Source organism: Malaclemys terrapin, chromosome 12 (assembly GCF_027887155.1).
Source record: "Malaclemys terrapin pileata isolate rMalTer1 chromosome 12, rMalTer1.hap1, whole genome shotgun sequence".
In the NCBI taxonomy this organism is placed as follows: domain Eukaryota; kingdom Metazoa; phylum Chordata; order Testudines; family Emydidae; genus Malaclemys; species Malaclemys terrapin.
In genome coordinates this window covers 36,164,795-36,178,032 of record NC_071516.1, presented here as the reverse complement: position 1 = coordinate 36,178,032, position 13,238 = coordinate 36,164,795, and the positions used below count along the sequence as shown (strand labels likewise).

The window sequence follows — 13,238 nt, the reverse complement described above, 5'->3', positions numbered from 1 at the left end:
GCGCAGTATAACCACTATGGTTAAGAAAGCCTATCACCTTTATTTTGGCTGCAAAATTGGAGATCAGGACAAGAGGTGGGCCCCACACATATACTGCAACACTTGTGCAACAAATCTTCACCAGTGGTTGAACAGGAAAAGGAAATCTATGCCTTTTGCAGTGCCAATGATTTGGAGAGAGCCAACAGATCATACCAGCAATTGTTACTTCTGGATGGTGCCTCCAGTTGTGAAAGGTGTGTCAAAGAACAAAAAGTGGACTGTGCATTATCCAAACATTCCATCAGCTATATGCCCAGTACCCCACGGAGAAGGACTGCCGGTTCCTGATGCACCAGAATCATTCTCACTTGAGTCAGACGAGGAAGAGGAAGAGGATGAAACTTCTGGTCCTGAACCATCAATGTCACAGGACCCACATTTTCTCCCATCCTCCTCCTCTGAACCACACCTCATAACACAAGGTGAACTGAATGACCTTGTCAGGGATTTGGAACTACCCAAGAGTAAGGCAGAGCTGTTGGGCTCCAGACTACAGCAGTGGAATCTCCTGGCAGGTGATGTTAGGGTTTCCATGTTCCGTGACCGTCAAAAGGATCTTGTCCCAGGTGATCTTGTAGCCTGCAACAACATTGATGATGTGATGGCAGCCCTCAACATCGTTCATGATCCAGATGAGTGGAGACTGTTCATTGATTCATCGAAGATGAGTCTTAAAGCTGTTTTACTGCATAATGGCAATGTTTTGCCATCAATTCCAGTTGGTCATGCAGTCCATATGAAGGAAACCTATGACAACATGAAACAACTTTTAAGGTGCATAAACTATGACCAACATCAGTGGCAGCTTTGTGGCGATTTGAAGGTTGTTGCTCTCTTGCTTGGTCTGCAGACTGGATACACAAAGTACTGCTGTTTTCTCTGCGAATGGGATAGTCATGCAAGAGATTCCCACTACATCAAGAAAGATTGGCCACTCCGACAGTCATTGGAGACTGGGAGGAAAAGTGTTCAGCATCCACCACTTGTTGAATCAAGGAAGATTTTGTTACCACCCTTACACATCAAGCTGGGTCTGATGAAGAACTTTGTCAAGGCCATTGACAAAACACAAACAGCTTTCAAGTACCTCCATGGAAAATTTCCAAGGTTAAGTGAAGCTAATATAAAGGAAGGTGTCTTTGTTGGTCCTCAGATTCGTGAACTTCTTGGAGATGATGCATTTGACCATCCACTGCGTGGCAAGGAAAAGACGGCATGGAAAGCCTTCTAGTTAGTGGCCATAAATTTTCTTGGAAACAACAAGGCAGACAGGTACAGGTTATTGGTGGAAAACGTCCCTAAGGCATACAAAAGCCTTGGTTGCAACATGTCACTAAAGATACATTTTTTGCACACTCATCTGGATTTTTTTCCATCGAGCTGCAGAGCAGTGAGCGACGAGCACAGCGAGCGATTTCACCAGGACATTGCAACAATGGAGAAACGCTATCAGGGCAAATGGAGCCCATCAATGCTTGCAGACTATTGCTGGACAGTGACAAGAGATGCTCCATTTAATGAATACAAGAGACGGTAGCCCAGAGTCACTCTTAAGTGGAGCCATGGTGACATCAGAGGTAACTCAACCAATCTTCATGCTTCTCTCCTCGTAATCATAAATTGTAAACCTAGGTCTTTTCATGTGTTTATGGTTGCTTTTCATGATAATATTTCACCTGTCCTGTTTATCCCATCCCATCTCCTAGAACTGGAAGGGACCTTGAAAGGTCATCTAGTCCAGCCCCCTGCTTTCGCTAGCAGGACTAAGTACTGATTTTGCCCCAGATCCCTAAGTGGCCCCCTCAAGGATTGAACTCACAACCCTGGGTTTAACAGGCCAATGCTCAAACCACTGAGCTATCCCTCCCCCCTTTTCCACGTGCTCCTCTCATCTCATTGTGGTGACAATTTTCTATGGAACCCTCATCATTGTGTATCTGCTATTGGATTCTGATGCACTGAGGGACCTGAACAAAGTGTGCTCTGTTTTCTATGGTGTCCTGACTCCTTTGGTTTACCCCCTCATCTACAGCCTGAGAAACATGGAGGTAAAGGAAGCCTTGAGAAAAGCTGTACTTAGATGTTTTGTCATTTACAGGAATACCTGCATTTCAAGCTAATACTATATATTTAATGGCCAATCATAGATATATGAACCTGCAAACTCTGGCTCATGTGTGTAGCCCAAATTCATGTTACTGTGCCAGTGGAACTCACGACTAGCAGGATCAGAACTTCCTGCGTCCAAGGGCAGAGCCTGGCAGTTTTTTACTTTGGCTATGTGACATATGTTGGAAAAAAATTTGTATTCCAAATCTTAAGACATTCACTGCACCCCCATTCCCACTCCCATCTCTGAAGCATACAGTGTATCCTCCTTGAACGTATAGTACTTATTCCTGGTGTGTGGATGTGTAGTGAGTCGGTGTGGCTCCCCTCCTGCCCAGAAGAGGGAGCCCACGTGCAGGCACCAGAGTGGGAGGGACCACCACCGCCTGTCCCCGCCCCCCAGAAGTCAAGGGGCGGGACAGGAAGTATAAAGGCCGGCCGCCAGAGCTCAGTCGGCGGCCAGCCACCGCAGGGAGCAGACGTGTGGCCGGGAGCTCCCGGCCAGGAGACCGCCGAAGACCGAGGCCTGGACCCTAGCTGACCCGAGCTACCCCGGGCACGCTACGAGGAGGAGCCACCGGAGCCCGTCCGCTCCCGTCACTGGGAGAGTCCCTGGGAGCCTCACCCCACCAACCCTGAGGGTGAGACTGTACCCGAACCCCTCCGCCCCTGCTGCTACCCAGAGGAGCCGCCTGAGGACCGTTGGCCTGACTTCCCGGCAGAGCTACCGGACCTGCCACCGAGCCCTGGCCGAGAGGAGCCCATGCAGATGGACTGGCCTGAGCCCGGCACGACGAACGAGGTAGGCTCTGAGGGGGATCACGGAAGTGGCCCGGGGGTAGCCGACCCCGGTCCGGCTGCAACTGAATGTGAGCCAATGTCAGTGTGTTGCGGTCTGGATACCCCACTGACCAGCAGCGGCAGTACCCGCTGCTAGGGCCCCGGGCTGGAACGCAGTGGAGTGGGTGGGCCTGCGTTCCCCCCTGCCACCCCTGCTCACGGGTGGCAGGCATCCCCCTCACTCAACACTCGGCTACAGAAAGCCTAGGCGTGCCTTGCCTGGGCTCTGAACTGTCTGCTTGCTCAGCTCCCTGCAAACAAGGGCCTGAGCCTAACTGTGTTTGCCCCGCCCTGATCCAGGGCCTGGGCTTTGAACTATTTGCTCGCTCAGCTCCCTGCAAACAAGGGCCTGAGCCTAACTGTGTTTGCCCCGCCCTGATCCAGGGCCTGGGCTTTGAACTATTTGCTCGCTCAGCTCCCTGCAAACAAGGACCGGAGCCTATCTGTGTTTGCCCCGCCCTGATCCAGGGCCTGGGCTTTGAACTATTTGCTCGCTCAGCTCCCTGCAAACAAGGGCCTGAGCTTACCTGTGTTTGCCCCGCCCTGATCCAGGGCCTGGGCTTTGAACTGCTTGCTGACTCAGCTCCCTGCAAACAAGGGCCTGAGCTTAACTGTGTTTGCCCCGCCCCGATCCAGGGTCTGGGCTCTGAACTGTTTGCTCGCTCAACCCCTACAGTCAAGGGCCTGAGCTTTACTGTGTTTGCTCCGGCCCTGCACCAAAGAGCCGGAGCTTCGGGACTAACTGACTGCTTGTTCCCACAGTAGTGAGTCGGTGTGGCTCCCCTCCTGCCCGGAAGGGTCGAGCCCCGGCTAGGACCTATTACAGGATGACTTTCAAATAAATATGAGAATTAGCTTGTGCTAATGAAATAATTTAAAATGTGCTCTTTCAGAAAGTTAACATTTGTCCTCGCTCCTTGTTTGTCCTAAATGATCTTAAAAGTGGGAAAAAATACACTTCAATTAGAACACATTTTAAATACTGTATAGTTTACATTTGAAGGCATTTTGTTTTAATGAAGCTAAATTGTTAAGAAAGGTTGTGATTAAATAATAGTTTTGGAATAGATCGTGCATATGATAAAGTCTGTAGCCCAGAGTCACTCTTAAGTGGGGCCATGGTGACATCAGAGGTAACTCAACCAATCTTCATGCTTTCTCTCCTCGTAATTTCCTTAAGCAGTTCTATTATCTGACAGGTAGGCCAAGAGTTCTCATTGATGACTTGGCATCCATCAGTATTATTAAAGCTTCCATGGCTACATGCTACCAAGCTTCTGTGCCTCATCTGAAGGGTGGTAATTCTTTGCTACACTGCCCCTGGACTAGCCCAGGGAAGGGTTTCTGACTCAGAAAGAAACAGTTCCCTCGTCTCTGCTCCCCCTTGCTCCCTGGCAGCAGAAATTTGCTGCTGGACAAGTCATTGGGTCTGCAATTTTACCATTCCCTGATCCGTCCCACCCACCACTGCCAAAATTGTCCACTTCTTCCTTAAAGTGTGGTGCCCAAATCTGGACACAATACTCCATCTGCATCCTGACCAGTGCCAGAGCAGAACAATTCCCCCTCATGACTTGCACATAATACTCACAATAATATGCCTGTGACAAAGTGGGAATTTTTGTAATATTTTTTATGAGGCCTATGTGTGCCTTACTTTCCTCTATAAGTTTCAAGACAACTCAGTAGGGTTGCCAACCATCCTGGATTGACCAGGAATCTCCCAGAATCAAGCTCGATCTGCAGGAGGCTACTGAATCCAATCCAGGAGATGTTATACCACTAAAAATTTGGTGGCCCAGCAGGGCTAAGGCAGGCTCCCTAAGTGCCCTGGTTCCACGTGGCTCCTGGAAGCAAGTAACACGTCCAGATGTTAGCTACAGAGTTAGTCAGGGGGTCTCTGCATGCAGCCTCTGCCACAAGTGCCAACTCCATAGCTCCCATTGGCTGCTTCCTGGCAGCCACTCAAGGTAAGCGCTGCCTGGATGGAGCCCATATCCCTTCCTGCATGCACCCCAAACCCCTGCCCCATCCCTGAGCCCCCACCCACACTCAAATTCCCTCCCAGACCCCACACCCCAACTCCTGCCCCAGCTCAGAGCCCACACCCAAACTCCCTCCCAGAGCCCACACCCCAGACCCGCTCCCGCACCGCAACCCCCTGCCCCACCCTCAGTGAGTGAGGGTGGGAGAGAGAGCGCGATGGAGGGATGGGGAATGGAGTGAACAGATGGCAAGACATCAGAGAAGGGGCAGGGCAGGGGCGGGGCTTCAGGAGGAGCGGGACTGGGGTTGGAGCAAGGGTGTTTGAGTTCGTGGGATTAGACAGTTGGAAACCCTATGACCTAGTCATGGAAAAAGGGTTAAATTTGCTCTCAGGGCAGCCTAAGAGACATAGGTGTGTGTGTCACTTCCTCTCTGGGTGGAATAAGGAATCATTCAGAAGCTAGTTGAAACTGACCAAGATCAAAACTGGCCAGAGTGGCAAAGCAAGCTCCAATGACTCATGGAATTCTAAACCTGTCTTTCCACGTGCATGCAACCCTTTTCAGTTTGGTGTCATCTGCAAATGTTGTAACAATTAGCATATAAGCAACATGTGTATGGGCCTAGATAGATACTATCTATCTATCTATCTATCTATCTATTATAAATCAGGTATATTTACACTATGACACCACATTATGAAAGCTGTCTTACTGATCCACCAAACAGGAGAGATGGAAGCCAGCATGGTTTCAGCATGCACAGAAATGCCAATTGCACTCAGCTATGGGACAATTTTCTAGAGCTGATAGATGTCAAACCAGTGCTATATATCTTTTTATATTAAGTTTCAGGGAGAGTGAGTTAGGGCATAGAGTCAAAATTCAATCATCTGTAAATCCTTGGCCCTCATTGTGACTCATATGAGTTGCTCAATTAACTTCACCAGAAGTTTACCCAAGTAAGAATTCAGTGAGTCCCTCTTTGTGTTGCACTGGCTTTTCCAAGGATTTGGGAGTTGCAGTATGTGGCTGTCATGGAGAGCACGTATTAGAGAGGCTCTTTCCAGGCTGTGGTAAAATTAAGGAAGAGTGATGGATGGATGGCAAAGAAAAGCAATCCCTGTTATTGAATGTGATAGATGAGAAAGTTCAGAGTGTGCTGAAGAAACACAACAGCTCCACCCATATCCCACCCACGGTCCTTTTCTTCCTTATGGCACAAAATGGTTTAAACCATTCATTATGGTAGGAGCATTGCACCCCAGGAAGGACTTGGAGATGAAGAGGGAAAGAGGATACTCAGCATTCAGAAGGAGGAAGAGAGAGAAGAAACATTTGCCTTCTCTGCCACATGCAGGAAGAATGAGGGAGAGCCTGAAATGTTGAAGGAAAGGAAGAATAGGAAAGAGATGATAATGAAGGTCTAACACCATCAAAGACATTGGAGATACAGGAGGAATGAATGTGCTCCCAAAGGGGAAATAAGAGTGATGGAGGGTCTTTTATAATCCTGATGCCCCAGGCTGACTTCCCTTTGTCAACATTTGCACTCTGATGCTGCATTGCCATGTCCACATCACATTACAGCAGTATGGCACCACTCTACAGCACAGTCACTGCAGTGCAATGCCTTAGGAACCACGATCATATCGGCCCTCTCTGCTGCTTTGTCTGATAACCAGTCAACTTGGTCTCAGCTTTTCCAGCCCCCATACATTGAAGCTGTCCATTCCAAACCCATCGCTCTATCGGACATAGGCGAAAACCTTGTGTTGTTCAGGAAGGCTGACCTCTTCGCTTTGTTACTAAAGGTGGTTCAGGTTGCCTGGCAACACCACAGTAGATTATCTTTGGGAACAATTCCCATGTGGCCACGAAAGCATATAGAGGTGATTGCAACATGGCACATGGGGAATGGTGTTGTGAAAGTGATAATCTGTGTCTGGGCAGGTGCATTAGGCAGGAATTTATATAGGAACATTAAACAATAGAAGAAGAAGAAGAAGAAGAGGAGGAGGACACCTCTCTTTTGGTGTCATTCTCCTCTCACTTACCCCAGTTTTCTAGCAGTGCATCTCTCTTCAGTGCAGTTATTCCTGATTTATACTGGGGTAAGTGAGAGAGCAATTCCTTCACAATTAACTCCTTAAAATGTTTAAATCTTTGTTTTATTTTTCATGTTAATCCAGTTATTTTAATGAACTTTTAAGTGAGCACATTTTTCTATATTTATTGATTTATTTATATTTTATTTATTTCCAACACAAAACAAAGCTATTGGGAAAATGGAAAGAAGAGAAAAAAGAACAAAAAGCTAAGGGATTTGGATGGGAGGGGAAAAGAGGGAGGTAGGCGGGCACGGAAGGGAAAGGAAAGTGACAGGTCAGTTTCCATCCATTAGTGATTAATCAAAGGGTTTTAAAAATTAGAGCTATTTCTTCCAAATTTGTCTGAGGACCTTCTTCTTCCAAATGTTATCTACTCTTTAGTTGCACTCTCAGCCAGGTCATTGTGGCAGGCTTCTATCCCTGGAGGCAATCAGCTTAGCCCTTCCCTAGAAGCTTAAAACCTCTGCTGTCATACAAGAGTAATTTGGAATCTCATGTGTGTTAAAAAGTCCCAAAATTGCCGAAAACTTAAAAACTGTCCAACAATAGACCGTGAATCCCAGGGATAATGGAACCTGGGGACGTGCTAAGCAGACAGAGCTCTGAACCATTCTTGTAGCTATTTCCATCATGTGATACAGACTCAATAAACAGTCTAGTGTTCAGAGCAATGTTTGGGGTTATTGTGTGTAATGGTTCAATTTTCTATTTGGTTGTGTTGATTTCTGTATTGATTGTGTTGTACTGGGATATTTGGGCTGATTATTTTGTGTGGTAAATAAGGGATTTGTGTTCCAGTTAGGGATTATGTATGATTGTGTATGCTGGTTGAGTTGCAGTATGAGTGGTTGTGATGATTTCTGTGGGGGTTCTGTTGTGCTGGCAGATTTTAGTTGATCTGGGTGGGTGTGTGCTGCAGTGAGAGGCTATGTGTGTTTGTGGTTATTGTGTGACATAGTTGTTTTATTGTGAGAGTTGTTGTCTTGATTTGTCAGCCTTCTTGATGTCATCTACTTTCCACCTTCCCAGCTAATGTACTTATATTTACTCTTATGGGTGTTATACCTATTGCTAAGTGTAGCTCATTTTGTACCTTAGTCTTTCTGATTTTCTTCCTATGTGCTTGTGTTTTTCTTTAATACTCGTCTTCAGCTATTTGTCCATGTTTCCACCTTTTACAGGATTCCTTTTGGTTTCTCTGGCTTAATATGCTTCAGAATGACACATAGAGTCACCATCCTGGCATTTTATTATAGAGATTTTCACCAAGTCACTCATGGGCAATATTTGGAATTTCAACCAAACTGCCCCATTTTTCCCATTGAAATTTCTCTCTATGGCTATTTGATGAATATAGCCCATTGAAATACCTTTCAGCATTTTAAAATCTTCAGTTTCTGCATTTGATCAAAATTCTCAGATGGGTTTATTATCTTCTCGGTGGCCCCATGTTCTGCATTTCATATTCCCACTGCATGTGAGTCATGCTCTGGCACCCACTTTTGAAAATAATACCCATAAATGTTAGTTATTGGACAGCTCTCAAAAAGAGAGTTGTGTATGCTTGTGAGAAATGAACATGCTATCTGATTACCCTTTTGTGAAGATTTGAAGGACTGGGAGAAGGGTCAGAATTTGGGGGGAGCATGGGCTGTTATAGCAGGGATAAGGGAGAGGACTGGGGGGGATCAAATCAGTATCTTCAATATCTGTATATTAATGCGAGAAGTAGGGGGAATAAGCAGGAAGAACACAAAATGCTAGTAAATAAATACAACTATGATATAGTTGGCCTCACAGAGACTTGGTGGGATAATACGCATGAGTGGAATATTGGTATAAAAGGGTACAGCTTGCTCAGGGTGGATAGGCAGGGCAAAAAAGGGAGGACATGTTTCCTTATATATTAAAATGTATACACTTGGACTGAGGTTGAGATGGAAATGGGAGACAGACTTCTCAAAAGTCTCTGCATAAGGATAAAAAGGGGTAACAAGCAAGTGTGATGCCATGGTAGGGGTTTACTACAGATAACCTAATCAGGAAGAAGAGGTGCATGAGGCTTTTTTTAAACAGCTAACAGCTAACAAAATCATCCAATGCACAGGACTTGGTGGTGATGGGGGACTTCAACTACTCAGACATCTGTTGGGAAAATAGCACAGCAGGGCCCAGATTATTCAACAAGTTCTTGGAATGTATTGGAGGAACAGGTTGAGCATTTGAAAGTGGAAAGCAGCTTGGATGAAAGTGATCATGAAATTGTAGACATCATGATTCTAAGGAATGGTAGAAGGGAGAACAGCAAAATAAAGACAATGGATTTCAAGAAGGCAGACTTTAGCAAACTCGAGGAGTTGGTAGGTAAGAGCCCGTGGAAAGTCTAAGGGGAAAAACAAATGAAGACAGTTAGCAGTTTTTCAAAGAAACATTATTAAGGGCACAAGAGCAAACTATCTCACTGCAGAGGAAAGATAGGAAGTATGGCAAGAGACCACCCTGGCTTAACAAGGAGATGTTCAATGATCTAAAAATTAAAAAGAGTCCAACAAAAAAAAAAGTGGAAATTAGGTCAAATTACAAAGGATGAATATAAACAAATAATACAAGTATGTAGGGACAAAATTAGAAAGGCCAAGGCACTTGACAAGATCAAACTAGCTAGAGACATAAAGGGTAACAAGACAACATTCTACAAATACATAAGAAGCAAGAGAAAGATGAAGGACAAGGTTGGCCCTTTAATGAATGAGGGAGGGAAACAATAATAGAAAATGTGGAAATGGCAGAGGTGCTTAATGACTTCTTTGTTTTGGTTTTCTCCAAGAAGGTTGGTGGTGATTGGACATCTAACATAGTGAATACCAGTGAAAATGATGCTAAAATAGGGACATGCTATCTGATTACTGGATGGATGGATAGTATCTAAAATAGGGAAAGAACAAGTTAAAAATTACTTAGACAAATTAGATGTCTTCAAGTCACCAGGGCCTGATGAAATGCATCCCAGAATACTCAAGGAGTTCATGGAGGAGATATCTGAGCCATTAGCGATTACCTTTGAAAAGTCATGGAAGACGGGAGAGATGAAAATGGCAAATATAGTGCCAATGTATGAAAAGGGAAATAAGAACAAGATGGGGAATTACAGACCAGTCAGCTTCATTTCTGTACTGGGAAAGATAATGGAGCAAATAATTAACTAATCTATTTGCAGACATCTAGAAGATAATAAGATGATAAGTAACAGTCAGCATGGATTTGTCAAGAACAAATTGTGTCAAACCAACTTGCAAATTTTCTTTGATAGGATAACAAGCTTTTTGTATGTGGGGAAGCAGCGGATGTGGTATATCTTGACTTTAATAAGGCTTTTGATACTGTCTCGCATGACCTTCTCATAAACAACATAGGGAAATGTTATCTAGATGGAGCTACTATAAGGTGGGTGCATAACTGGTTGGAAAACCGTTCCCATAGTGTAGTTATCAGTGGTTCACGGTCACGCTGGAAGGGCATAATGATTGGGATCCCACAAGGATCAGTTCTGGGTCCAGTTCTGATCAATATCTTCATCAGTGATTTAGATAATGGCATAGAGAGGACACTTATAAAGTTGTGGACGATACCAAGCAGGAGGAGTTCCAAGTGCTTTGGAGGATAGGATTATAATTCCAAATGATGTAGACAAACTGGAGAAATGGTCTGAAGTCAATAGGATTAAATTCAACAAGGACAAATGCAAAGTACTCCACTTAGGAAGGAACAATCAGTTGCACACATACAAAATGGGAAATGACTCCCTAGAAAGAAGTACTGCAGAAAGGGTTATAAAAATTATAGTGGACAACAATCTAAATATGAGTTAACAGTGTAACACTGTTGCAAAAAAAGTGAACATAATTCTGGGATGTATTAGCAGGAGTGTTGTAAACAAGACACGAGAAGGAATTCTTCCTCTCCTCTCCTTGCTGATTAGGCCTCAACTGGAGTATTGTGTCCAGTTCTGGGTTCCACATTTCAGGGAAGATGTGGACAAATTGAAGAAAGTCCAGAGAAAAGCAACAAAAATGATTGAAGGTCTAGAAAACATGATGTATGAGGCAAGACTGAAAAAATGTGTTTGTTTAGTCTGGAAAAGGGAAGACTGAGAGGGGACAAGATAACAGTTTTCAAGTACAGAAAAAGGTTATTACAAGGAGGAGGGAGAAAATTAGTTCTTCTTAGCCTCTGAGGATAGGAAGAAGCTATGGGCTTAAATTGCAGCAAGGAAGGTTTAGGTTGGATATTAGAAAAAAACTTCCTGTCAGGATAGTTAAACATTGGAATAAATTGCCTAGGGAGGTTGTGGAATCTCCATCATTGGAGATTTTTAAGAGCAAGTTAGACAAACACCTGTCAGTGATGGTCTAGATAATACTTATTCCTGCCATTAATGCAGGGGACTGGACTAGATGACCTCTCAAGGTCCCTTTTAGTCCTATGATTCTATGATTTGATAGAGAGAGATCTCTAAATTTCAAATTACATTAAGAAAATGGTAAGTGATATCATAATCAACTAATGAACAGTGCCACAGAGAAAGGAAGTGTAAGCCCAAGGTCAGGGAAAGAAAGAGCCAGGAATAAAACCAGGATTCTGCAATCAAATTCGGCTGTCCACTCCACTGGAATCTGGTGTACTCTGTAGTTGAAATATGGGTAAAATAGGGATGAGAGCAGCAACAGTGTTTATATGAGGTTTTCAAATGAAGAGAATGGAATCACATAGAATTCCTTCAATCTACAATTTGCGGATACAGACTAACACAGCTGCTACTCTGAAACCTGTTCAATCTACAATGATAATCTCCTTGGTGGCTAACGTAACACACAGACATGTTCAGGAAGCTGAAGGTGAGATGTGTTAAACTATAGAGATACTAGACAGCAGTAACTTTTCCAATGAAAATTAACTTAGGCCATTTTGAAATTTTACACACCATGCCTCCGCTATCTGAAGTCTTGACTCAACCACTGGGATGGCAACCAGCAGACAAAAGCCATAATGGAAATGTGACTGTTTTGAAGTGGAAACTAGACTTTGAATGGCAGAATTTGTTTTCTTTCCCCTAGATGGAACCCACAGCAAACAAACGCCAGGGAAATCAAACAACTGTGACAGAATTCATCCTCCTGGGATTCGGGGATCTTCCTCAACTGCAGATTTTTCTCTTCCTGCTGTTCCTAGTGATCTACATCGCGACCATGGCTGGGAACATCCTCATCGTTGTGCTAGTTGTGGCTGACCAACACCTCCACACCCCCATGTACTTCTTTCTGGGGAACTTGTCCTGCTTGGAGACCAGCTACACTTCCACCATGCTGCCCAGGGTGCTGGCCAGGCTCCTGACTGGGGACAGAACAATTTCTGTTACCGGCTGCATCATGCAATTATATTTCTTTTGTTCTCTGGCAGGCACAGAATGTTGTCTCTTATCTGTGATGTCTTATGATCGGTATTTAGCGATATGCAAACCTCTGCACTATGCAGCACTAATGAATGGCAGGTTGTGCCTCCAGCTTGCGGTCGGGTCATGGATAGGTGGATTTGCATCTGTTGCCTTCTTAATATCTATGTCAAAAATAACATTTTGTGGCCCCAATGAAATTGACCATTTCTTTTGTGATTTTAATCCAATAATAAAACTGTCCTGCAGTGACACTCACTGGCTGGAGGTTTCGGCTGTCATACATTCCTGCTTATTCACATTTCCTCCATTTTTGTTGACCCTGGCATCTTATGTTCACATCATCACCACCATTATAAGAAACCCATCCCCCACTGGCAGGCAAAAGGCCTTTTCCACCTGCTCCTCTCACCTCATTGTGGTGACAATTTTCTATGTAACCCTCATCATTGTGTATCTGCTGTCAGACTCTGATGCACTGAGGGACTTGAACAAAGTGTGCTCTGTTTTCTATGGAATCCTAACCCCTTTGGTCAACCCCCTCATCTACAGCCTGAGAAACAAGGAGGTAAACGAAGCCTTGAGAAAAGCTCTCCTTAGATTTTTTGTCTTTTAAATGAATATAGGGATTTTAGGCGTGACAGATAGATAGATAGATCTACCTTAATACACATCTACCTTGTATGTTAAGTGTTATAACAT

At 44.5% G+C, this 13,238-nt stretch overlaps 1 protein-coding gene across 1 annotated transcript; it reads left to right on the top strand.

Moving 5' to 3' along the window:
• The first annotated feature begins 12,201 nt into the window (after window positions 1-12,201).
• LOC128846317 (olfactory receptor 6N1-like) lies at window positions 12,202-13,152 on the top strand. Its single transcript, XM_054045326.1, has one exon. The coding sequence runs from the start codon at window positions 12,202-12,204 to the stop codon at window positions 13,150-13,152; it is 951 nt and encodes a 316-aa protein (XP_053901301.1).
• The last annotated feature ends 86 nt before the right edge of the window (window positions 13,153-13,238 follow it).